The 24,794-nt window shown below is 47.5% G+C and overlaps 5 protein-coding genes across 5 annotated transcripts; 1 reads left to right on the plus strand and 4 right to left on the minus strand.

Moving 5' to 3' along the window:
- Window positions 1–939: 939 nt before the first annotated feature.
- GL218_02867 (D-arabinitol 2-dehydrogenase [ribulose-forming]) lies at window positions 940–2,385 on the minus strand (the record flags this gene model as incomplete). The annotated part of the gene is made up of 4 exons (XM_033579407.1): window positions 940–1,120; window positions 1,193–1,309; window positions 1,380–1,758; window positions 1,983–2,385. The coding sequence occupies 4 exons, from the start codon at window positions 2,383–2,385 to the stop codon at window positions 940–942; spliced, it is 1,080 nt and encodes a 359-aa protein (XP_033437027.1).
- Window positions 2,386–5,223: 2,838 nt separating this feature from the next.
- On the minus strand, window positions 5,224–14,066 carry GL218_02868 (uncharacterized protein; the record flags this gene model as incomplete). The annotated part of the gene is made up of 4 exons (XM_033579408.1): window positions 5,224–8,260; window positions 12,435–13,131; window positions 13,277–13,306; window positions 13,406–14,066. The coding sequence occupies 4 exons, from the start codon at window positions 14,064–14,066 to the stop codon at window positions 5,224–5,226; spliced, it is 4,425 nt and encodes a 1,474-aa protein (XP_033437028.1).
- Window positions 14,067–16,564: 2,498 nt separating this feature from the next.
- GL218_02869 (putative histone deacetylase complex subunit cti6) lies at window positions 16,565–18,694 on the plus strand (the record flags this gene model as incomplete). The annotated part of the gene is made up of 4 exons (XM_033579409.1): window positions 16,565–17,166; window positions 17,519–17,647; window positions 17,701–17,957; window positions 18,009–18,694. 4 exons carry the CDS (start codon window positions 16,565–16,567, stop codon window positions 18,692–18,694), a joined length of 1,674 nt encoding a protein of 557 aa, XP_033437029.1.
- A 526-nt stretch (window positions 18,695–19,220) lies between these two features.
- GL218_02870 (Mitochondrial GTPase 1) lies at window positions 19,221–20,345 on the minus strand (the record flags this gene model as incomplete). The annotated part of the gene is made up of 1 exon (XM_033579410.1): window positions 19,221–20,345. One exon carries the CDS (start codon window positions 20,343–20,345, stop codon window positions 19,221–19,223), a length of 1,125 nt encoding a protein of 374 aa, XP_033436235.1.
- A 1,613-nt stretch (window positions 20,346–21,958) lies between these two features.
- GL218_02871 (uncharacterized protein) lies at window positions 21,959–24,357 on the minus strand (the record flags this gene model as incomplete). Its single annotated transcript, XM_033579411.1, has 3 exons — window positions 21,959–22,389; window positions 22,442–23,411; window positions 23,467–24,357. 3 exons carry the CDS (start codon window positions 24,355–24,357, stop codon window positions 21,959–21,961), a joined length of 2,292 nt encoding a protein of 763 aa, XP_033436234.1.
- Window positions 24,358–24,794: the final 437 nt, after the last annotated feature.

Consider the following 24,794-nt stretch of genomic DNA (forward strand, 5'->3'; position numbering starts at 1 on the left):
CTTCCCTCGGTACAACACCCCGCGATAGTGGGCCCTTACCTCCCCGAATCCATAGTCTCTACCAACGTATCTATTTCCTCACCCCCACGTAACCGAATCCAACCCCATCCACCACCACCACACCACCCCCCATTGCACATATGTGTGGGTAACTATTCCATCTATTCACAAGTGCCGGCATGACATATATTAAGCGTACGGGAGCGGGTATGTTCCAATTCCAATTCTGTTTCGACGGGCGGGAAATACCTTAAAATAAACAACAGAGGATAGGTATAATACCTACCGCGAAGGGAAACCCGGACAATCGCTAAAGGGAGCCTCGAAAACGGTGAGGAACTTGAGCCGCACGAAAATGCGCCGGAACGCTTTTCACTGGTCGGAAAGAGGAGCCCAACGACAACAACAACTCCATCTCCCCTTTTCAATTGTTCCTCTTGACTTGATTCATTTGTCAAATCTTTCTCCTTTTCTTTTTTCACCATTATCATTTACACAGAATGGACCGAATCGTTACGCTTCTCGTACGTCAAATACATCAGCATTGAACAAAACCGAACGTGCAGGGTAAAAAGAAGATTGATCATCACACAATATATTTTCATGTACTGACTTGACCGACGAAGCGCGAAAATAACAATAGTCGCGCCCGATTCCGTGCCTTTATCTACCTTTACTTGATACATTTGACACGCAAATCATCATCATCATCATCAACCCTATCCTGCGAGGACAAACCAACTATGGCTTCTTCTGTGGGACGAGTTCCCCCTCTGTTCCGATTTTTATCTTCGTGGAATTGAAAGGGTGCCTCTATTATTGGAAGAACAAAATCCCCGCCCAACTCCCCGGAAAAAAAAATCACTATCTATATCCTTTTGTCCCGAATATACCCTCTAAACCCCGCTGGAAGATGAATTTTGAGCGTGGTTTTACCTTTTAAGTAAGAGTGTAACCGCCGTCGACGCGGACGTCGGCGCCGGTCACGTATGCGCTGGCATCCGACAGCAGGAATGCGACGGGGCCCATAAGATCGACTGGTTGACCCATCTTACCCTGAGGGATAAGAGAGGTCCACTGCTTCTTGAGGTCTGGTTTGTCGTCAAGGATCTTCTCGGTACTATTTGCGGATTTTTGTTAGCCGCTGTTATACGCGATTCGCAATAATCAAATGATGGACGGCGTTGCTTACAGAGCAGTCAACATATAACCGGGGGAAATACAGTTTACACGAATGCCGGCATGGGCCCACTCGACGGCAAGGGAAGCGGCCAAATGCCGGACGGCGGCCTTGGCACTGTTGTACGGACTAAAAAATCAAACTTGGTTAGTCTCGACCGTTGAGCCAACGGCGACGATTGGATAGCGGAGCAACTTACGCTTGAGGCTGCGGCACGTTCACGATGGCACCGGACATGCTTCCGATGAAAACCATACTTCCCGGGCTCTTGCGCTCCATTAGGTGCTTGGCAACGGTGATAGCGAAGAGATATGTGCCATCTACGTTGACGCTCCACAACTTGCGCATGCGGTCAATAGGGTAGTCGACAGCGTTGTAGTTCTCGGTGAAACCGGCGCTGGTGACGAGGTGGTCTATCTTTCCGTGCTCTTTGATAACCTCGTCAATGCACTTCTGAACCGAGTCTGCATCCGACACATCGGCGTAATGAGCGGTGACCTTGGGCACTCTAGTGGCGCCAGGGTTTTCTTTGCGGAACACGTCAACTAGCTCAATAGCTTGGCGTTCGGCTTCTTCCTCTGTTTGGTTAAGAATGAATTGTCAGCAATTTCGCTCCGTTACAGCTCACCGCAGATCTGCAGAGGTACGTGGGAATTGGAAAAGGAAGTGGAGTGCAGAACGCAGAGCGTGAGTCAGGGGGCAATGGGAAGGCAAAGCAAAACAGAGTCGAAGCAGAAAGATGAATTGGGAGGGTTTGTAATGGTTGAAGAACATGAAAGAATAGCAGAGGGAACAAACTCACTGTTCATATCGACGATTGCCAAGTTAGCACCGCTAATAACCATGCCTTGACCCATGACAAGTCCGAGGCCACGAGCGCCACCAGTAACTACACCGACCTTACCCTCGAGCGAGAAGGAAGCGAGGGTTCGCTTCATGTGGAAACCGCCACGGCCTTGGACGGGGGTAGAAGAAGGAAGAGCATCTTCTTCTGGGTACTCGACGGTGATGCTGTCGTCTGTACGGGCGAATGCACCGGGAGTAGGCGTAGAACCCTTCTTGTCCTTGTTGTCTGCGTTGTTGAGAGGATTGTTGTTGTTGTGGATGTAAGCTGCGCCAGCAGGAAGGGTTGATCGAGGAGTAGCAGCTCTGGCAGAAGCACCGACAGCTCGTGCCGACGCGCGGAGAAGGTTTCGTGACAACATTGTGTGTATGATGTGAGACGTGAGATGTTTAGATGAAAGGATAAAGAAATATTTGTGGGGGTCGACAAAAAATAAGCTTGTCGATATGATAGTAGGATGTGTTGGATACGAAATAGGGGGAGAAGAATGAGAGAGAATAAGAGAATATTGTTTATGTGTCTATGTTATTAGGCGTGGATGTGAATTGAGTTGCCTAGGGAATAAAACTGAGCTTCAGTTTGCACGGGTTGACGAATGGATTAGACTGTGTCAGGAAAATGACGTATGCGGGTTTCTACCTTCAAATAGAGCTCTATACCGCTTTTGGGTCTAAGGAGAATCAATGTTTTAGAAGTAACAATTCACTTGCAATTGGGGATCGCCTTGGGTTTTTAAGAGGAGAATGTGAGAGATAAAAGGAGGAAGAAGTTCAGACCGACAGGAAAAATATTGGTAAAGGGCCTGGGAACACACGAGAGTGGGAAAAACTAAACCACCGCCCAGGAGGTCAGGGGACCAGAAAACTCACGATCTTCCTTGGATGCTCACTAACAATTTTTTATTTTTTTTTCTTGGACTTCTTCGCCTTCTCCAGCCTTTGACGATCTATACCCCACTGGCTATTAGCATATGCGGTACCTATCTTATAGCGTAGTACTACGTACCTTCTATACCTAGGTATTCTATAGGGTAGGTACATGCTATAAGTACTACCAAATGCAACAGGTATGTAGCAGTTATGTATGTAGGTCCAAGCTCACCCCTAACACCCCTCTCTATCCCCCCCTTCGGTTTTCCCCTAGTGGAGGGTTGGAGGGGTAGTACGATTAAGCTTAGGTGACTTTTAGGTGGTTTAGGTGGAGACTAGCCTCTATAAGGCCCATTCTAGACTTGTCAAGACTGACGAGTTAGTCTGGCTAGAACCCAGACCAAGTCCTTCTTCGTTCCTTCAGAGCTCTATCTGGTGATATGAGCTGCTGAAATATTGTCTGCTCATTCGTATTATGCAGAGGGCTACGTACACCCCGCATCATGTGTACTGTATGTATGTACGTAAAATGGCAATGTAATGTACCTAACGTTATGTACATAATAGATACATCCAAGCATACCTAATCCATACACCCATGTATGTAGACAAGTACTACGTACACCGAAGCACCAAAGAAAACCTCAAACAATCGGAAACAACTCAACAGCCAATGCAATGTGACATATGGCAGTTGCCCAGATCATTCTGCGTCCCGAGTCGAGTACTTAAGCTCTTACTAGGACACCGCAGAAGTGCGGCCCCGCAAATACCCAGAACTCGAAGCAAGCGAGGAAAGCTAAAGCAGTAGTTAGCAGTAGTTACACTAAATTGCAACCCACATCAGTGGGAGGACGCCCCCGGGAATGGGTAGCCAACAGGAATATCCGCCTACGCCGTACACGTAGCGACTAAAAAAAAAAAAAAAAAAGAAGACATGGTACTAAAAGAGGATAATTCGAGTACCGACTTCCGGTGAGCGATATCGAAATGTAACCTGCAGCCGCTTTTTCTAATTGTACGCTATTGTACGACGTCTCATCCCATCCCATCCCATCCTTCCCATCGGAAGCCGGAGCCATGTCCATGTTCGTGGGATTTGCTGTCGTTAACTTGCTACTCGTTACTTTCGTTACCTTACCCTATTTACACTTACCTTACCCTATGACCTCTCCTTTCTTTCTCTCTCTTTTTTAAACCTTATGATTGTGGGAAGTCTCCGTCTTATTAGTCTTGCCATTGTCACCGCAACAGGCTTTTTTGCCCTTGTCGATTGTAGATCAAAGTCTTGTTCGAGTTTAGTTTCTGAGCCTCCCAGACTTCTAACAGCGCATCCAAAATGCACAATGATAACACCATTTTCTTTGACCTTACTGATTCATTCGTCGCGTGTCATTTTGAATTTGTTCTTTGTTGAGTAATGTCACCCTGACTCGGATTATATTACTCAGCCCATCGCAGTGGTATATTTTCGGTTCATAGTAGAGCCGCACTCCTCCGCCTCCGATGTTCCGAGGTCACGATGGTTGCAAATATTGTTCCCATAGTCCCACGCCCAGCAAGGGGGTTTTATTCTTTTATTCTTTTATTGTTAGTACGTTATGTACCACCCACACATACAAATCCAGCGCGGGGGGTTGAGCCCTACCCCGGCCTTGAGCCTTTCGTCACACGAGCCTAAGGTAAGCTTGGTCTCACGATAGCTTCCAAATTTCCCCAGTGCCCGCAAACAGATTGCGCCAAATAAATTATTACGTTTCTTTTCTCTTTATTCCCCCGCAGGCTAGAGGGTTAACCATGTATGTTAAGCGAGTCTTGTATTACATTATCTGATAAGACATATATTGATTCCCACCCCCCCTTCGTTTTCATTGCGCGTTTCGCGTTCTCTAGCCTGATTGCGCATTTCTGCAAGTAGCTCCCAGTGGATGCTGGTATCACACACTCGACTTTGAAAAATGATAAAAAATCCCGCGAAGAGTATCGACCCCACTAGAAGCGTGTGATTTCCGAAGAGACTCTGCATATGCGTGTACTCCTCCTATCCTATACAAAAGAAACAAAATCATTCGCCCTATTAGTATCGTGGGCCGGGCAAGTCTATCTGCAAGCTTATGCTAATCGCACGGGTAACGGGTATCAACTTGGAAATTATTTATGCCGTCTCAATGTGCTCCCGAGCCCTTTGCCCTTTTCCTAAACTCCCGCGGTCTTGGTGAACAAATAGAAAGTCGCGATTCGTAATGATAGCCGGCGCACCATAACGACGCGGTTCGACGTCCTCCTTTCACCAATACCCTACGTTGCTTCTTCTCGGTAGTAAACGCTTTCTAGTCGTTTAGACCGAATATCCGGCGCAGTGCACCGAACTTCTTTTTTTTCTTATGTTCTACACCGTCAACAATCACCTCATCTCGTTCGTTCTGGTATACTGTGGGAAGTCCTAGGCTTGTGCTTCGTCTATCGTTCAGCTCGGGCCTCTGAGCGGCTCCCCCCGTGCCGCTTCCAGCAAGTAGATTGCCGGCCGAGCTTGATCGTTTTATAGTCTCGTTCCCAGATGGCTCGCCCAAGGGCCAGCTGTCGTTCCTTTTAACGGAAGATCGTTTCTGGAGCCTTAGGCTGGAAGAGTTGTCGTTTCGAAGGTCTCTTAATTGCTCACTACTTCGCTCTAATCTAGTATCGCGCCTAGCTGCGCTTTCCACAAGCCCGGAACGTTGAATTTTACCTGCCGGATCGGCTCGCTTGTTGCGTCTTAATATCCCCATCAGGGAGCTTCGCCTTTCCCGATTGGGTGTAGTAGGGGCTGATACGGAAGTATCAAACCCGCCACGACCGGATCGTGATCGTGTTAGTGTCGCAGTCCCCAGAGCTTCGGAATTTGAACGAGTTAAACCTGCACCGCCGATAGGGGCTTTACTTCGCAGGCTCTGCATAGGACTGGGCATCTCATTATCGCTGTCGGGTAGCGTTGGTGAATCCTCGTCTACTTCTGGCACAGGCGTAGATTTTCGAAAGCTAGCTGCGCCAGTAGCAGATCCTCTAAGAGTACCTCTTGATAGAGGCCCTGCCTGTGCTGAAGTACTGGGACGAACACTTTCTTCGTCACTGGAATCGTCAAAGCGGCTGCGGAAGCCGGCAATTTCACCTTCGTCTTCGTCACTCGAGTCGCCGAAGCGACTGGATCTCTTGAAACGCTTTGTTGTAGGGTTCTTATTCGACCGACCAAACGAGGGAAAATGGATAGATGGGAGGATCCTTTCTTGACTTGACACACTACTAGATCGTAGGGTGCGCCGCATCGTAGGGGTTGGTGCTCCATCCGTAGCATTAGTAGCTGAATTTTGCCGGAATGAAGAGCCTGTTGGCGAGAGTGATCGTAGACTGAACCGTCCGGAACTTCTAGCTATGTCTTGAGTTGGATTAGCAGATGATGGACGCATAGAACTGCGGAGGCTGAATCCGCTGTTACGGGCGGCGCGGCTACGCTTAAAGCTACTATCGCTAGCATCAGACCCATGGCGTTGTAAAGGAGGTTTATCACTAGGGAAAGAGCTGTTTGTTCTTTTAGTAGGTAATTTTTGAGGAGGTTGTTGTGCCTGTTGTCGAATTGGCTTTGTATAGACGGGCGTGGATTTCTCATTCTGCGTGGTCTGGCGATGAGATTGCTTGGCTGGTCCTCCGGTGTGAGACCTCATTGTTTTTCGCATACCATCTAAGGCCTGTCCGGGCTTTTCTCCACGCAGGGACATGCGCATCCGCGATGATATCGCTGGTTGATGAGGAGGTTCTTGGGTAGATTTAGATTTAGACTTGACTGCAGAATGTTTTGTGGAGTTGGCAGAAAAGACATCTTCAGGCTGTGTCGACGATCTAGGCTGTGCTTCAGTTGCTGTTCGTTGTTGAGCAGTTGTCTTTTTAACACTATTCTTTCGAATAGGACGTTCAATCTCGTCCTCGTCCCCTTCAGCTCCGGCCTCTTCCATAGCCTCCCGCTCAAGCTGAAGCCTCTTCTCGGCTGTTAAACTACGCCAAAAGGCTTTTGCCTGCTCCCAATCATCTTGGTGACGTACCGGTTCCAAGATGTTGGCGGCGGCTCCAAACTGCTTATCAGCTGGGAGTTGATATTTCTCATGAGGTCCTTGTGGGGCATCGCCAGGTAATTCTGACAGTTGGGATGGTGCGGTTTTGTCAATAGGCTTCTCGACAACGGCATTCAAAGACAAGAAGCCATCTCCCTCGGCATTCCAGGGATCTTCGTACGCATCACTGTAAATACTTGCAGAGTCGTCTGTAGACTCATTATCCACTGCGTCTAATAGAGCTGTTGTAGTGAGTGTAGTTTGAGGGAGTACATCAGGTTGGATAGGGTGTACCGTTGCTTTTGGCTCGAAAATAGGTGAGGGGGAAGCATCGCCATTAGCTTTGCTATTGATACTCTGCGGCGAAGGCTGAATATCACGTGTTTTGTCTGATCCATCATCTGGGAACCCACCTGGGACGTCGAAGAAGGGTTCTTCTAGTACGCTTGCAGCGGACGTGCCTTGCTCCGGACCTTTTGGACTGGGTTGTATTACAGCAATTTCGGGAATATCATGCGGCGGAAGTTGAATTGCATTTGGTACACTTGCCTCCGATTTGACAAGCCTTTTCTCAAGAATGGTTGAGTTGCTTTGAGAATTATCTTGGGTATCTGGTTGGGTAATCTGTGTGCTAGGAAAATCTTCTGCATCACTCGCACCTCCGATGCTATTAAGGAGTTCATCGTCGGAATCGGAGCTCTTGATGCTGTCTGAGATATAACCACTTCCTTCCACCGAGGTCACAACGGGTGGCAATGGTTCCCTAAACCTTGAGATATTTGGGGCGTTTCGCGGGGTTTGTTCTCGAACAAAAATCGACCCTACAACCTGATCGCTTGACTGCCCTAACAGCAGCTCATCAGGGGTTCCAGAGTTGCTAGGCGCGTTTGGGGCGGATGAGCGCAAATCAGATGAATGAGCTAATTCTTGTGGGCGTACAAGAGGTCGTTCTTCGGGTTCCCTTGGCTTTTTTTCCCTAATACTTCCGAAGCTTGGCAACGCAGGCCGAGGTTTCATAATTTCGTCGTCCTCGAGAGCAAAGTCTTTCCTCTTGCTTCGTCCGATATTACTGTACCAAGGCCGCTTGGTTTGCTGTGGACTTGGCGGGCATGACTCGTCTATATCTCCTGCAGATTCACCAACCACTGTGGCCATAGTACGGTCATCGAAACTAACGCGGACCGACTTTTTGCGAGGCGTTGTATTCTCCTCTTGTAGTGGAGACACGTCGCGAGATCTTGAAATATCTGAGCCTTTTTCCGAGGGAGACACTTCTCTTGACGTTGAACTAGTACGTTTGAGAGCTGACTTAATAGGCGACGCCGATCTTGGCAAAGGGATGTGCCGTACTGCGAGATTATCTGATGGAGTTGTTGAGAAATGAGCTTGTCGAGCTGGGCTGTTTGAGTTTGATCGTCGTGCATAACTTTCTTTACTGGAAAGCTCTATAACTGGTTTGTTTTTCGCGGATATGGACTTATTTCCCGGCGCATATTCGATGGGGGAGTTGGCTTGTTCCTTAAATCTGTTAATTTGACTTTGTCCAACAGCTAACTTAGCTGATTCACCCGCAAGCGGTGCATCTTGAGGTCTTTCAAAAATCGATTGTCTCGTCGGTACTGCGTCTAACGCCTCCAGTACCTTTCGAGATGGCTGATTTATAGCGCTGTCTTCATCAGAGACATCCTCAGGTTCGCTTAGAACGTCTGATTTTGACCCTAAATTTGGTGAGCTTCGACCCGAATAGTTGGATGTTGACTGGGGGAGAGACGGGCTCTCGATCCTCGCCATGTATGCGCCTTGTAATCTTGATGACTGGTTCTTGTTATCTAACTCCTCCTGATGCTGTACCGGTCCTGGTGTTGTAGCTTTGACTGTGGAACCCTCCAATGTCCGCGACTCCTCTGCTTTTGGCGGTGTCTCGACGATTGGTGCTTCTCGCTTTAGCGGATCGCGTTCACTTGCGTCTACGTCAATGATGGTTCCTCTTGTCTTTACGCCTGCCGCTTTCTCGAGGTAGTTGCTTTCTCTCTGAGTCCCGTTATATTTTTTCTTTTTGGACTGTTTCTCTCCCGTTTCCTTGACGTAGGAGTCATTGTCTAGCATGGACCTTGGAATCATTCTCCTAGAATTTGGGTCATATACCATCGGCAGATCGGACTTCCCGCTTGTAATCGAGGATATAGAAGCTCTATTTGACCTAGGTGGCGAAGCGGGCCCGCGAGGCAATGAATTTGCAAACTGCGGCGCCTGGGTGTAAGTAGGAGATGCAGGTGGTGACTGGGCTCGAAAAACAGTCGGATATGAAAAGTTTACTGAAGAACTCCTACTATCTGGCCTCTGAGACGAAGTAGGGATATTTTGAGGTTTTAACGGTTCGGGTTTGCGTGTTTTCATCGGCAGATCAGATGTCCTTACATTACTTGGGTCGCCCGATGGTTCGGTATACCATGAAGATTGTCCTGGCTTTATTTTTTGCGATGCAGTCTTAAAATTCTGCATTCCCACGCCTGTGGAAGCTTGGCGTAAAACCTTTTTATGATCCAGAGGTATTTGAGGCACCGGTGGGCGTTCGTCGGTCGCTGGTATCGAGCCAGCTCGATGCGGCGAAGGACTTCGAAATGTACGCTCTGCCATACTGCTTGAGCTGCTCGTTCTTTTAAGCTCCGCTGGGCGCGAACTATTGGCAGCTGCAGCGGCACTTCCTGCTGAAGATATTGAGGTACTTCGACGTATCGTCCTTTTTGTTTGAACTTCACCTACGTTTGTAGGCGTATGAGGACGTGCTCGAAGCGCCGCGGCCGCAGCAGCCGACGAGAGTGACCTGCTGGGTTTGTGGTTTGAAGCAGACATGAAGGCGGATGCGGCGGCCGATGCTGCGTTTGGGTCCGCGGTTCTAGAATTCAGAGGCTATGTAATTCGGAATGGATATTAGCATCTGCGATGTAATCAAGTGGAAATAAAAAAACGATGGCATGAGTTATGAACGTCGTCATGATGAGTGAATCGTCCCATCCAACCCAATGGGGAAACCCCCTTCATATCAACCAACCACGAAACGACCTGAGAGACATCTACGCTAGCGCCCTCAGAGGATAAAGAAGCACGAGTCGTGCAATATTGTAATTGATATTTGGCGCTCTAAGACAATGGAATGCGACGACTCGAGATGAACTAGAGACAGGTCGATGAGGTACTTACAGGGTTTGGCGGCCGATGCCTTCGCGACGAGCCGAACATCTTGACTGAGCGACCCGCAGGCTCAAGGCCTGGTCTGAATCGACTATAATAAAGGCTGCATGGGAATACAATTATTAACTAATGCGTAGATAGATCTGATCTGTATGAAGCCGCGATCATAAATCCAAAATTTTTAAAACAGCTTTGTGTTGGAAGAAACGCGGGAAGTAAGCGAAACCTGAAATGGATTTTCCCGGCGCGTTGGAACAAAAAAAAAGAGACTTTGGGAAGCTCTCAGGAACGGGAATCCTGGGAAGTCGAGGTATGATGATGACACAAAGGGAAAGGGCACCTTAAGCCACACTAAGTAGTGGATACTATGCGCTATCCTCTTTAGCTGTTCAACTTAAGACGGAATAGGTACAGTGCCGTCATTCTAATATCTACGTGGGGTTACTGCTGCTTCCCACGCATCAAACTCCACTCTGGCACTTACATACATGTACTTAGACTGCCAGATTCCCTTAACCTACATGTAGGTAGTTAGTTATATTGCTGCAATAACAATTTTATCTATTGAGGATCTAGATACTCGTGGCTAATACTGGAGCCCTCAAGACCCCTAAAAAAAGACTCAGCCTAATAGGTACCCATCTTACCATTGGCCTCAACAGCCAACGAATCAATACTTAATTTCTAAGCATGGGGCCACGTCTTTTTGACACTACTGGTTCTACGTGAACCATTCTCAAATTATATACCTGGGTAACTTTTATATTAATTGGTATGCAAAAGTCCAATTGAAAACTCTGCAGGTACACGATATACTTGTATACCTAAGTGCCTTTTAGGCTTCTAAATCAATACCTATAGGTACCTAGATACTCACCTTATTCCTCAATGTTTAAGGTACCTAAAGTTATTATTCCGAGGTACTATAGTGAACTACTTTTTCAATGCGCATTGCCGCAAGGTGGATAGCGGGTCCTCATCTTTTAATTTGACTTTAGGTAAATTACGTCATTTGACTAACTAACGCAGATGTACCCTAGGTACATATATATACTACTAATACCCATACGGAATAATAATATAAGCATTTTAGAAATGCTTTATTAGCTATCGTTTAGCGCTGTCTTTTCAATGGAGAGCCGGGCTATATTCTTTATATTTAAACATTCATTGAATCTATTTACTACTAAAAGATGCCACAGTTAGGTAGGAATAGACGTCAAAATTCGGACTACACGTATATTTATGTAGGTCCAGAGCCATGTCACACAGGTGACGTTACCAAGCGTCAGACAGATTATAGTAGTGATATACCTAGCCCAATGGATGTGAAATGGAAGCATCGCACACGTGCTCCACTACGTTTGGCCCTTTAATTCATCTTACTTGCCCTTTGGATAGACTATTACCCGAGTTTGACCAATATTAATGGGTATTGTATTTACCTAGGTACCTAGACAAAAGATCTGTGGCATTGGAACTACAGAAGCCAAACATATTACATATGCCCAAGGAGCAAGAGCACAGAGTGAGCCAAAAATAAGCCAATGCATGTGATCGATAGTCTCTTATGATCTATCTGGTCTATACGCCCTGAGGCATTTCTAATGACAGCGCTTAAAAGGGGTACTGATCATAGCACGACACGTGCATTTTTGATGATCTACAGATATTGACAACGATTCTCGTCCGTAGACATCAACCTCGTGAATGCTTGCTTGGTTTAGCTCATGAGAATAATTTACCCTCCGCTGCGTGACTACTATTCTTCCGAGTTTGGAAAAGGTGAATTGAAGCGCTACAGCGAGACTTTACGGTTGATAGATGGCCCTGAGTTGCGAGAAACATACGAGTCGAACGATAGTAAGGTGAGAAACGACACTTGGGATTTGAACTCCAGGCAGGTGACGTATCTAGGCTGGCGGTCCTGGAGAACTGATGCGAAAGAAGTGTTTCGAAAATGCAATAGGAGTTGAGAAGGCGACCGTGGCACACGATAGATACCGAATAGTCCAACCAATCGAAGACAAGAGTCGGACGCTTGTCACTGGCTCACGTAGATGCCTTGGAAACAATTACTATCCACTCCTCCACCACCCTTACTACCGCGTGCTCGTGGATGACTAGGCATATCTACTTCCAGCCCCTCTTCCTCGTAGTGATCCTCAAAATCATAACCGTTTTCTTGATCTTCTTCATGGATTTGACCTTGATGCAGACTTTGATCTTCATCATGAGGTCGAGGAGGAGGAGCGTGTCCAGCCGTAGACGTGAGATTGCGATCAGGAGCATTGGAGTTACTCTTCGCTGCCATTTTGCCTGCCTTCTTGCCTTTGCGCGACTTCATTTTCGCCTTCTCCAATAACCTACGCCGCTCTGCTTCTTCCCGGCGTCGCCGACGGTCTTTGATCTCGTACTGCCGAATCAAGGCTTCAGGTGGACGGCCAAAGATCCGTTCGTACTCGCAGAATTCGCATATCCAAATATCCTCTGGTGCTGGTGGGTGGTGGAAATTCTGGAATTCTGTTTCTTTACGGCGTTGTTTAGCTGCCTGCAAGAGGGAGTTACCGCGACGCTTCGATTTCTTCGGTGGAACATTACCCTGGGCTGCTCCTTTGCCTGCTTCGTTGGTTGCTGTGTTGATTCCTCCCTGCATACTTCCTGGCCTGTTCGGCGGAGGACCTGATCCATTTTGAGATCTAGCACCATGACCATTGTACGAGTCTCGAGAGCCCGGATGAGACTGGTTCATATGATTTGTGGGTCCCATATTTGACGGCGCTGGATCAGAGCCAGGCCAGGAAACAGGGTTTTGGGAATCAAACGTGAAAGTAAACTGTGCTGATGACGTTGGACTAGACTTCGTAGATGTTTCTTGGTGTAAAAGACTGATATTTTCTTGGCCTTGAGGTACCTGAAGCTTCTCTGCGCTGGCGATAGCACTGGAGATAATTCCGGAATTCTCGCCTATAACGAAACAAGATATGTTAGCGATTAATTGTTTTTGAATAATATCATGTTATTGTCTAGAGATTGCTGCCCAAAAAAAAAGTAGACTTTTCGCTGGACGAAGATGATCAAAAGTGAAGAAATTCAACGGAACAAGGCTTACCTGCAGGCGGCGATGAATATTGTACACCACCTGGTCTGAGTTTATTAGGGGTCCGGTTTCCCCAATTGCTATTCGGGTCTGACAGGGTTCTTAAAGGGCTCCTACCATTGCGTACCCGGCCGTACCTACCTCTGCCAGGACCGGAAATTCCTTGCCCGCCCGCTGCAAGACCACCGGATTGATAATAAGCTGTAGAAGCTGATCCTGAGATATCTAAAGATCCCTCATCACCTGTTGCTACGGGCGACGATACTCCTAGCGCTCCAAGATCATTCAACACGTGCGTCCCATTCAAAATTGTCTCACCAGCTGTTGGAATCTTCCGCTTCTTCTTATTATTACTGTTCTCAAAGGAATCGTAACCGTCTGCGGAGGATGCAGTAGAAGGTGGTGGCTGCGGATTTGGTTGTCGAGATTGACCCTGTCGTAGAGGGGCACGAGTCGCATGTCCCGACGAATCGTGGAGGGGTCGTGATACGAAAGCTCTCCGAGCTTGTCCAATTAGTGAATTACCGTCGTTTTCATTACCTAGGCCGTTTCTACGGAGACCGGTTTCTTGCCCTAATTCAGCTGCGTTCTCTCGATGTGCTACACCTGGAGGCTCAGCTCCTAACGACACCAAATCTTCCTTGGCATTGTATGGGTAGACAAACAAGGGCGCTGAAGTTTGAGGTGCGGGAGGGTATTGAATGCTGTCGGCGACATCTGGAGAAAGCCTTTCACGTAGTCGACGTTTCGGAAGAGGTCGAATAGGCCGGTCAGGAAATAGTGAGGAAGACTCGGGAGACATATTCTCTGAAGGCCCTGCTCCGCGAGCAAATCGCGAGAGTGTTAGCCAAACGGCCTTCAACGGAGATACAACGCAGAAACACATGGTAGTAAAAGAAATTTAGAGGCGTCCTTGACGGTCATATGTCGAATGCGACGCGGGGTTTGTTAGAGGCTCGGTTCGCTGAGATATGGGTCTCTAGCCATTCCTCCAACAGCGACGCGGGAGTGTGACGCGGAAGGGCAGGTGGCAGCTTTCGAGACCATATCAACATGCCCAGTCAGTTTTCAGGCTGACAAGCGTGTCGGCTCTAGCAATCATCTCTTTTCTATGGCGGATATCCCTCACCGGGGAAACGACGTACCCATTACATCCCGCTATTACAATTGTAGCACCGACAGCCCAGCTGTCTCCTCCAATGTATTCCTACTTTGCTCAACTCCTCTACTTGGAGCAAGGGAAAAGGGTTTGCGCGGTAAGCTATCGTACAGCGATCGATACAGGTTTAAAGACGGCGGATACACAATTTCGTAGTTGCGTTCGTTGCAGCGACCTTCTCCTTTTCTATATATTTATGGTAAAATTAATACCGGACCTCTAAGTAAATGGTAGACGATTCTATCGGAGCCAGCTGCTAGACCCTAGCCAGCAAGTGCCACTGAGCCTCTGGCAAGCATGCCGCTACTTTTTGCAGGCAGAAGATCCCGAATAGGCTTTTTTTTGTACATACAGAAATGACAGTCCACGGAAGCTGGTCGAGGTGGTGGGCTTAGATGACCAATACAACCTAAGACGAGTCTCCGTAGTGTTCCGTATTCAAGAAGGTCCCCCTTTTGGCGGGGAAGATTGATAGAATGGATTTACGATAACGACCGATTCGTACAAGCCAAGTAGAAATCTTGATGCCGTGACAATGGTATGCAAAGACGTTGCAAAAGCAAGAGCAAAAATATGTTTGTTCGTTGTTGGGATTTTGGTATGAGGAAGAATCAGGTGGGAGTTCCTAATAAGTTTCGGCAACGTTGAGTAAGGTGGCAGGTACCTACAAGGTAAGGAGATCAGTTGTGCTGGCGATATGTAATTGACTGAGCGATGGCTGCCCACACTGTCACACGAAAGGGTTTAGGGATCGATGTACTGTACGAAATACACGAAATACGTAGGTACAAGGGCCAATCAACCCTGAAATTACCCCATTAGTAATCTTAGTGAACTTTATGTAAATGAGTTCGAACTGAAGTGCGGTTGGTATTGGAAGTCAGATTGGTCGGAACACAAGTACCTAAGGTACATAATAAATGGTACATTAAAGTAATTGTTACCTACCTAAATACTGTGTTCCACTTCGTCCCGACACAGGCAAGACAGGTAATCCCACCTCCATCTTGCCCGCCACACCAGGAACATCAGGTAAAGTGACGTCCATTATCCCCCTCCTATCAATTTCCCCATCTCCAATCAACGCTACCTAATCGCATTCTTCTAGCATCGAAACCCAAAAGCCAAAATGCATCCAACATAAACTTATCGAAGTATCTTCCAATACCAATATTAGATACATGCATACGTATCTTACAATCTATCTCATATGCCAATAGACAACAGAGCGCACCAATGTGAACAATGCATCGCCACAACCAAAGCGTACCTAGCATAACTCTTCTTCCTCCGGCATATGAGATGAGGTAAATCTCCCACCTTCGTGTACATACATATGCGTATGGGAGTATCGACACATGCATGCATATCTAATGCTAATCGGGCAAAATACGGTGTGAACAGCAACATATGAGTACGGTGCCCCGCGCTCACCTGTACAGTCACCACCAATGGATTGGACGGACCGATGGAAGGCCGATGAGAAAGAGGGCCCGGATCAATTGGGGATCCAAGCTAAGAACTTAACCCGAAAAAGAAAAAGAAAAAAAAAACCTTACCATCCATAGCACCTGAGGAGCTGCCGGGTCCCCTGCTGGATGGTCGCTAAGTCGCTAAGTCGCTTGGTCGCGCGAGTCTGCCCGCGCCCGAGCGAGGGCCAGCTAGGAACAATACCTAATACAATGTTGCTCTACCTACTACCTACCTCCTCCAAAAAAGTGACCCTCTTGTTCGCCTTAACCAACACACATTCCCTCCCCCTCTATTACTCTTTACCTTTACAAACTGACGCAGTTTTTTTTATACGAATATCGAATTCAGTCATGATAGACCTGACGGTATATTTGCAAGGTCCTTATCCTGTTTCCTCTGACTTCGCGTAGCCAGAATTCCTTCAAGAGCTCCTTCGCGGTCGCCCTGGAGCAACTCTTGTCTCCTCACCTTCTTCCAACCACATCCGGTCTTTGTCGCGACCCAATCACCTATAATCTCACATATTCCTTGCTCAGACCTAAAGAGAATACTTCCCAATTCTATTCTCTGCTTAGATCGCCGTCGCGTTTAACCTATTTTCTACATTAAGCCCCCCCGATCTCAATCCGACCTGTCGCTCAGTCGCCCATACTCCACGCCCACAAGCTATGGCCGGTACTTCTCCGACTAGACGCTCTTCTCGTGCGCGAACAACCCAATCACAATCACATAATAGCTCGAGTGCGTCTAGTGCATCTGGCCGTGTCGAGCGGAGCACAAGAGCCTTCACTAAAACCGGTTCGCCTCAAAAGTCGACCGGTAGTGGATCTTTATCTTCAGAGCCCCCCGAGGATTCAACAATTATAACGAACGACGACCCCATCCTCCGTCGGCGGAGTACGCGCGGGAAAGAAGACGACCGAGAAAAGCAATCCAAGATAGAATTACTCGATATGGCGTCTGCTGGTGACGAGATTCAAGAGGACGACGAGGCCGTACGTTGCATCTGCGGTCATGATGAATACCCAGGGCCACCGCCCTTTGACGAGAACTTGAAGCATGATCCAAGAGATACAATTGACCATGACCGAATTTTTGCTATCGAAGTTACGGATGATATGGCTGGCTTTTATGTACAATGCGAGTTCTGCAACACATGGCAGCATGGTGCTTGTGTCGGTTTTGCCGAAGAGTCCAATCTCGAAGATGTCCAGTACTTTTGTGAAAGATGCCGAAAAGATTTACATAAGATATTTACAGCAAGCAATGGGTGAGTCTCATCACCAAATCCTAAAATCAAATTGAGGACAGTCGCATTGGGCGACCCTTCAGCTGCGGCGGAGTGCTGACGGTCGCGCCTCTGCCGATCTTGGTCTCCAACTCCCTTTCCCCCTTCCAAAATTGACTTCCCTGTCACCAATCCATTACAATCGTCACATTAACATTATGGCACCCAGGCAAAAATACTCGATATTTCTTCCCATCCATCGACCCTCACGAGCTGTTTCACGAGCCACCTCCACAGCTAAAGATGGTGCGCTTTCCCCTAAAAGCAATCCAACTAAAAACTCACACTCCTCAGCAGCTGCGCATACATCGAAGCGGCGTTCTACTATGAACAGTCGAGATGCCGCTTACGATGAAGAAGAGCAACTACGCCGAGCAATTGAAGCAAGCAAAGAAGATGCAATCCCCGAAACCACAGAACCACCATCAAGACGTCCCAAGCGAAGTAGAGATGATAGTGAAGAGTACGTCCCTGACACATTAACAAGGCTTAGTGCTTTGGCTAACAAGTACGTAGGAAGGTCGAGGGTATTAAACGACAGCGAACAACTTCCAAATCTCCTTCCCCAAAAATTGAGAGGCTTCAATCCGCCGCCCCTGAAGAGTCCGAGGATGAACTAACGATCCGAAACGGATCGTCAAAAAAGTCTCGGAATGCAGCAAGGAATCAGCGCGAAAAGGCCGAAAGAGATGAACGCCGTGAAGAGCAAGAGCGGAGACGGGTCGAGGCTGCCAATAAGCGAAAAGGCCGGGCTGAACGTCGGCGAGCTGATGGTAACATCCCAACGGCAGAATCAAAGACGTGACTAGCTAACCCAAACCTAGACTCCGACCCCTCGGAAGAAATGCCTCTAGCAGTTCGCGCAGCAGCAAATAGGGCAACAGAATCCGCGCAACCTCCAGATCCTCCGATTTCATCACAGCCCCCTCCTGATACGCCTCCTACAGTCCCGGTTCCCACAAATTCCCATAAGAAAAAGCCAACCAACCAGAAAAAGAAAGGCAGGAATCAATATACTAAAGACCGCGATAATCGTGATCATGACGAATCACCAGCGAGGTCGGTGTCGCGCGATATTACAAGAAACGCCGACGAGAACGGCATATCACATACAAAATCGAATCACGAGCCTACCGGGAAGCAGAGCAAATCAAAGGGCGGCATGAATTCGAGGATTACTATGACAGATATGAAGAGGCGCGCCAATAACATTTTAGAATACATCACAAGAACGCAGGTCGAGCTCGCAAGCGAGCCGTTATCAGACTCAGGAGCTGGTACACAACAGAACAGCGCCAGCAATGGATCCGTCACCACAATACCTTCAATTAAGGTAAACGGCGACAGCACAAAACACGAAAATATCGGTATAACTACGAACGGATCGGTAACCAACGGAGTCAGCCACAGTCTCTCCTCGCTAAAGGAATTTAAGGATATGTCTTGTATCGAGATGATGGACATATTGACACGGGATTTGGTCAAGTGGCAGCAAGAGTTTGTGCCCTGAAGTTATTGACGGCTTCATTTAACAGTCAACTTGGCGTTCTAAGGTTAGCTTCTAGGTACATTAGGTAGGCTTTATATCTGCATTGCTCGGCGTTGTTTTGCGCAAATGGGAAACCAAGGCGTTATTTTCAGAGGATTAAAAGGAGGGTTATCACTGGTGTTCTGCTTCTACTTTTCTAGCTGTACTAACAAATTTTCAAATGGATTGATCGGGAGAGTCGGGGGCTCTGAGGAACTTGGGACAAGGTCTCAGGACACGGAGCACCTGTACGAGGAGAGGGTGTGGGACTTTTTTTGCTATTTTACAGGCGCGGTGTTGTATCTACAATATACCCCCTCTGATACCTTGCTATATCTCAATAGCGTTTCCTTGCTGTAGAACTTTAGGTACATTATGTACAATGACGATACGGATTATCAATATAGTAGCGTAGACGCCTAGGTTCCATATGTCGTCTTTGACAAATACATGTATTTTATAATTTGACTTTAAATATATATTTATAGTTCATGTTTCATCTGAATCATCAACTTCCCTCAGCAGCCTGCCTCTTAGCGGTATTTCTCACCTTCCGAGCCTCCTTTTCCCTCTTCCTTGCTTGGTTCATACTCAAATGTTGCTCGCCGCCAGCCAGCGCCTTCGCCCTCAAAGCAGTTAAGGTCTCCTCGCTAACATCATCGAGCCCAAAGCGACCCAGGTTGCCCTTGCGCCACTGCTGTACAATCCAGTCCGCAGCCTGTTCTTGACTCGGCACGCCGCCCTTCAGCAGTTTGCCCGTGCGCACAGCGATATTATCAAGAAACTCGCGGATATCGTTCGTCGGCGAACTAAGCTCGCCGTACATTTCCGGGTCCCGCAGGTTCAGCCGGAACAGTAGGTAATCGGCGACGGTCTCGGCGGGGACTAGGCCGTCCTTGACGCAGCCGACTAACGATAGCTTGAGCATGGCCTCGACGTCGGTGACGTAGGGGATGAAGACACCCGGGGTATCGACCACGAAGACACCACCTTCCAGCCCTGCAGCGGTGTCCTCAGCAATCACGCGGACGGGCGTGCTAAGCTTGCGCGTGATGCCGGGTTGCGCGCCTGTTCGCGCCGCTTTCGGGAGCTGCACGCCCTCGGCGCGTAGCGCGTTGAGTAGCGATGATTTACCCGCGTTCGGCATGCCGACGACGAGCGCGCGCAAGCCTGTCAGTGAATCTGACGCTATGGCGCGCTCTTTAACCGTGTCTATAAGCTTTTTAATCGATCGTGGGCTGCCCGCGTCTGTGAACACTACCTCTGTCCCCCCATATCCACTCTCTCCCTCTTCCGCGACGATCCCAAGCGAGCCGGAGTGGAATTTCGTCAGCAATTCTTTCTGCTTGTCAATCCAACGGTTCGCGGAGGCAGGCGCACACAGGTCTGCTTTGGTGTACACGACGATGCGGTTGCGGCCGGCGAGCGCGGACTCGAGGAGCGGATTCGTCGAGGTGAGGGGCACGCGGCTGTCGCGGCACTCGAGGATCAGGTTAATGTTGGAGAGAACCTTGCGCATGGAGGTGAGCGCGCCGGCGTGATGGCCCAAGAAATATGAGCGCGTAATAGAGGGCGAGACCTCAAAGACGGCGCGAGGGACAAATCCACCGATGGCTTTCAGAGGCGCTGCCATTGTGGAGGTATTTATATACCTGATTTACGGCGGCTTAAGAAATAAATGTACCCCAAACCCAATTTTCATCGTGCGATCGCGCCTATCGGCGTGTGCCAGGATTATGTGGAGTAGTTGCGCGCCATTGAGTTTGCCGTTGGCGACGGTTGAATAGGTATTGGAGAAATTTGGGTTTAGAGATTGAATTAAGCTGATTAAAGTTTTATCGCGATATGATATGGGGAAAACTCTATCAGCCTCGTACGACGTGGGGCTCCCAAGTCCAGGGACCGGAGGGGCCATGACGTAAATAAAGTTGAATTGAGGGTCCTTGGAGGAGGTGGAGACAGCCAATGGTGCAGAGCTGTGGCGCTTTGCGGCTGAAGGTCCACTTGATCTGCATCATGGGTTGCATAAGTGCATCATCTCCTGACCGCAACAACACTTTAACATTTGATACCTTACCTAATGTAAGAATGGAAACTCCAATGATTGTTGGAACGAGAAAATATACCTATTTTACGCTCGATGGACTCGTTCTACTAAATACCTAGGTGATTATTAGCTCTTACGAACTCACTCCTCGAGATATATTTAATACTAATTTTATATCATCCAAGAGCCTTTGAAACTCTGCGGTTACGAGACCAGAAACGAGCAAATAGGGATATATACCTATATAATAGATTTAATACACATCATATTTTAAAAGCAATAGGTATATTACATAGAACGATTTCCATATTCTTTTCCCTAAGCAACTACTTTTCCTATATATGACAAAGATATGTCGCCTGTCAACCAATAAAAAGACACTTTAATATATACATAGCTTGGATTGCTGTTGTCAATCCTCGGTCTATAATACCGAATCCTATAAGAATCTCTGTTCTTCAAGACTACGAGTCAGCCCTTCTAGTCTACTAGACCACCTACGGATTGCTACTTCTACACACGGTTGCATGCCGATGGTCAGGAAATCTATCAGACATTAACCGTAACTAGACAGAAGAAGCCTCTTACCGTGTGTAGCTTCTGTGTATTTGTTGAGAATTTAGAGGGGCTTGAAGAGGATTGATAGTGACACTTTATGATTTACATTAATTACTCCTGAATCCCTAATAGGGCTAATAATTGTCATTAGGCTGAAAAATATAGATGTTAGCTAGCTGCCTTTATTTCAGTCAGAATCTGATAACTAGACCAACATTTTAAGTATAACTAGTCAGCCTTAAAATATAGAACATTAAGATTAAATAAAGCATAGCTTGATCTTAATGGTCAAATAACCGGAATTGATATATAGCCCCTATTAGTCAACTACAGACAATATTACTACATATTACATCACCTCACACATTTTTCTATTTCGAATTGAAAGCTAATATCAGTATTTCTGTGTGAATACAGTTCTAGACAATGCTTCTATAAAGAAAACCAACAAAAATCCGAGCCGAGGAGATCCTCCCGCGCTGGGTTAAACCAGGTATAAAACGCCTCCAGCGCCAGTGCCCTTCCAAATGAATACCTCCCATACGCATAGGATGTGCCCATCGCTAAATAGCAGACACGCTCAAATAAAAGACTAACAAGGCCCGAAACTGGTATATAGGTAGCTTTAAGAACGATCAAAACTATTCGCCGATTCTGTTAACCGCATCAACCAGTCCGTCGAATTTATCCTTCACCCAGTCCCAGGCATTCTCCCACCAGGCGGAGTCGTCGGCTTCGTCCTTGTTATCTTCACTCGACGGAGGAGTTTCCTCCTGTGGCTTATCACCAACGGGTTCGGGTATAGGATCTACACCGACCGTTGCAGAAGGCTGACCAACCTCAGAGCTAGTTTCTGCCGGGAGAATAGACGTTGCTTCCGTTGCAACATCTACGGTAGAAGTTGCCTCGGTAGTAGAAGCTGTCTCGAGCTTAACAGGATCAGCTGGTTCCTCGAGGACCGTCTCCGGGTCATGAAGGCCGACGATTTTCAGGGGTAGATGTAGTGTCCCGTTATTCGGCATGGCCTGCATACCGATGGAGTCGCAGAGGATATTGTACACGTTGATATTTTCTGCACGTAATTAGTATCCAATCAAACTAAAATAAGGAAAGGGGTGACGTACGGAACACCTCCACTTTGCTGTGGGGTTGATGTGGGAAAGCAGGCCCACGGGCGACGAAAATGGCTCTCATCAGAGGATGCTCATGGTCGTAACCGTGTAGACCTCTGGGGTGGTAAACAAGATTCTTCGCTTTTGCGTCCGTAATGTCAAATTCCTCCCGCTTAACAATCGCCCACCCGGTCTTTGGAACGATCCACAGCGGCGCAATGCGGTCATTATTGCTGAAGTGATACCGCTCCGGCATGTTCTTATCTCTCAGGTACACATCGAAGTTGGGGTTGGATTTGGCCTTTTCGGCAGCTTGTTCGTACAGCAGCTGCAGGTCGTCTAGATTCTTAGGCCTAATGCCAACTAGGGGCCATCCGTCGAGGTGCTCGACTTTATCTAGGTCCACTAGGTCCTCGATTTGTATCATCCGGCTAATATCCGTGGTAGCCATGCCATGGTCGGACACGATAATGACATTTACAATGTCAGTAAGATTTCTTGCCTCCAACCCATGGAAGAGCTGATCAAGCATTGTATCAACTTCGTTGATAGTCGATCGTATCTCAGTACTGTTCGGGCCAAAGCGATGACCATCGGCATCAACATTAGGAACATACGCGGCTATGATTTGCGGCCTTATGTCCGTGGGATCCGCATCTGGGTTCTCCACGCCCGGCTTATCGAGAAACTCGAGGATTCGGTCGACCTTTTTAGGTAGTTTCTCCTTACCATTGTACTTGTCCAAAAAGCTCGGATCCTTGCCTAGGACGTGAGCTTCACTTCCTGGCCACATATGCACAGCGGTGCGAACACCCTGTTCCTCGGCAGTCACCCAAAAGGGTTCACCGCCCCACCATTTGGCGTCAAGACTCCTATCAGGGTCTGTATAATAGAACTCGGACTCTAAGGCCGGATCCCAGAACGTGTTGCCAACTACACCATGGGATTCTGGGTATAAGCCAGTCGCAAGGGTATAATGATTCTATAAGTATATTAGTCAATTAGTCAATAGCCAAGCCTTGGCTAGGGCGACTTACAGGGAATGTCACAGACGGGAACGACGGGGTCATATAGAGTGGCGACACGCCTTCTTTGATGAAAGCATTCAACCTTGGCGTCAGACCCCGAGTTAGAAAATCTGCCCTGAACCCATCCAAACTGATAATGAGGGTAGTCGGTAAGAACAAAGCTGTACCATTGCTAACCAACTGAGGAGGAAGAGTAGCTGCTTTCTTGCCCATAGAAAGCTTCCAAATAACGAGGGTCAGAAACGCGACACCAACTATGATAGTAGCATGTATGAGTAGCCATTTCTTCCACTTTTTCGTCCTTGCAGCCTTGGCGTCAGATACTCCTATTAAGCGCTTGCGATCTAGTTCGTCGCTATCCTCTCGCTCACTACTATCGCCGGTAGAGCTCCCGTCCTTAAGTCCCCCTTGCTCCATCTCATACATGAGTTGTCCATCCTCGCCGTCGCGCGCTTCCTTGAGTAAGCGATGCTTCTTTTCCTTCCTTCGTGTCCGTCTGTTCTTCCTTTTCTCATGGTGTAAATCTTCAACCGAACTCTCGTTATCATCTATCGCACTCGTCGATCGAGTATTATTATAACTTCTCAGTAAGCGTATCGGGTTCGGTAGCGCAATATTGCTCCCCCGTCTCTGAAGACTGCTCCCTCTCCTTTCTCGTTCCTTTCGGGCCCTCGAATCGATTATTAGCTTATCCAATTCTTCCTCCTCCATCAATACCATGCGATCGCGTGCGCGTAACTCCTTGCTATTTCGTGCGGCAGCTAGTATTTCGTCATCCTCGCTATCAGTATCCTGGTCACTTCGACTGTGTAGCGATGAGGCATCATCGTCGTAACGGCTGGGGGAAAGGAAAGATCCATCCCTCTCAACGTCTGTGACGTTCAAAGGTTTGAGAGTCATTTTGTGCGAATACTTGCGCGCATAAAAAACTGTTTCAACGCGTTCATGGCCAGTGGACAAGTTGTTGCGAAGATGCCGAATTATTCTAAGGATGGTTACAGAATATAGAATCTGAGGTTGCAGCAGCCAACTTCAGCAACTTACAGCCGTTACAGGGGATCAAGTCACTATCGATTTGGTCCGGTAATTAGATCGGACCAATCAAATTACAAGAATTTGATAATGTATCCACAATTCGGAGATATCAGCTGGTTTGTCAGCCCCCAGCGAAAATTAAAGGCCCAATCTTGGCATTCCCCCCAAATTTAACATTATATAATATATTCAATATATTCAATTTAAAAAATTCGTAAAAATTTGTAAAAATATAAAAAAAATAAGAAATTTTTATTTATTAATTCTTTTATTTCTATTAGTTTTTAATTAAATTTAACGGT

The sequence above is a fragment of the Daldinia childiae genome (genome assembly GCF_008694065.1).
Source record: "Daldinia childiae strain JS-1345 chromosome Unknown Scaffold3, whole genome shotgun sequence".
Classification (NCBI taxonomy): domain Eukaryota; kingdom Fungi; phylum Ascomycota; class Sordariomycetes; order Xylariales; family Hypoxylaceae; genus Daldinia; species Daldinia childiae.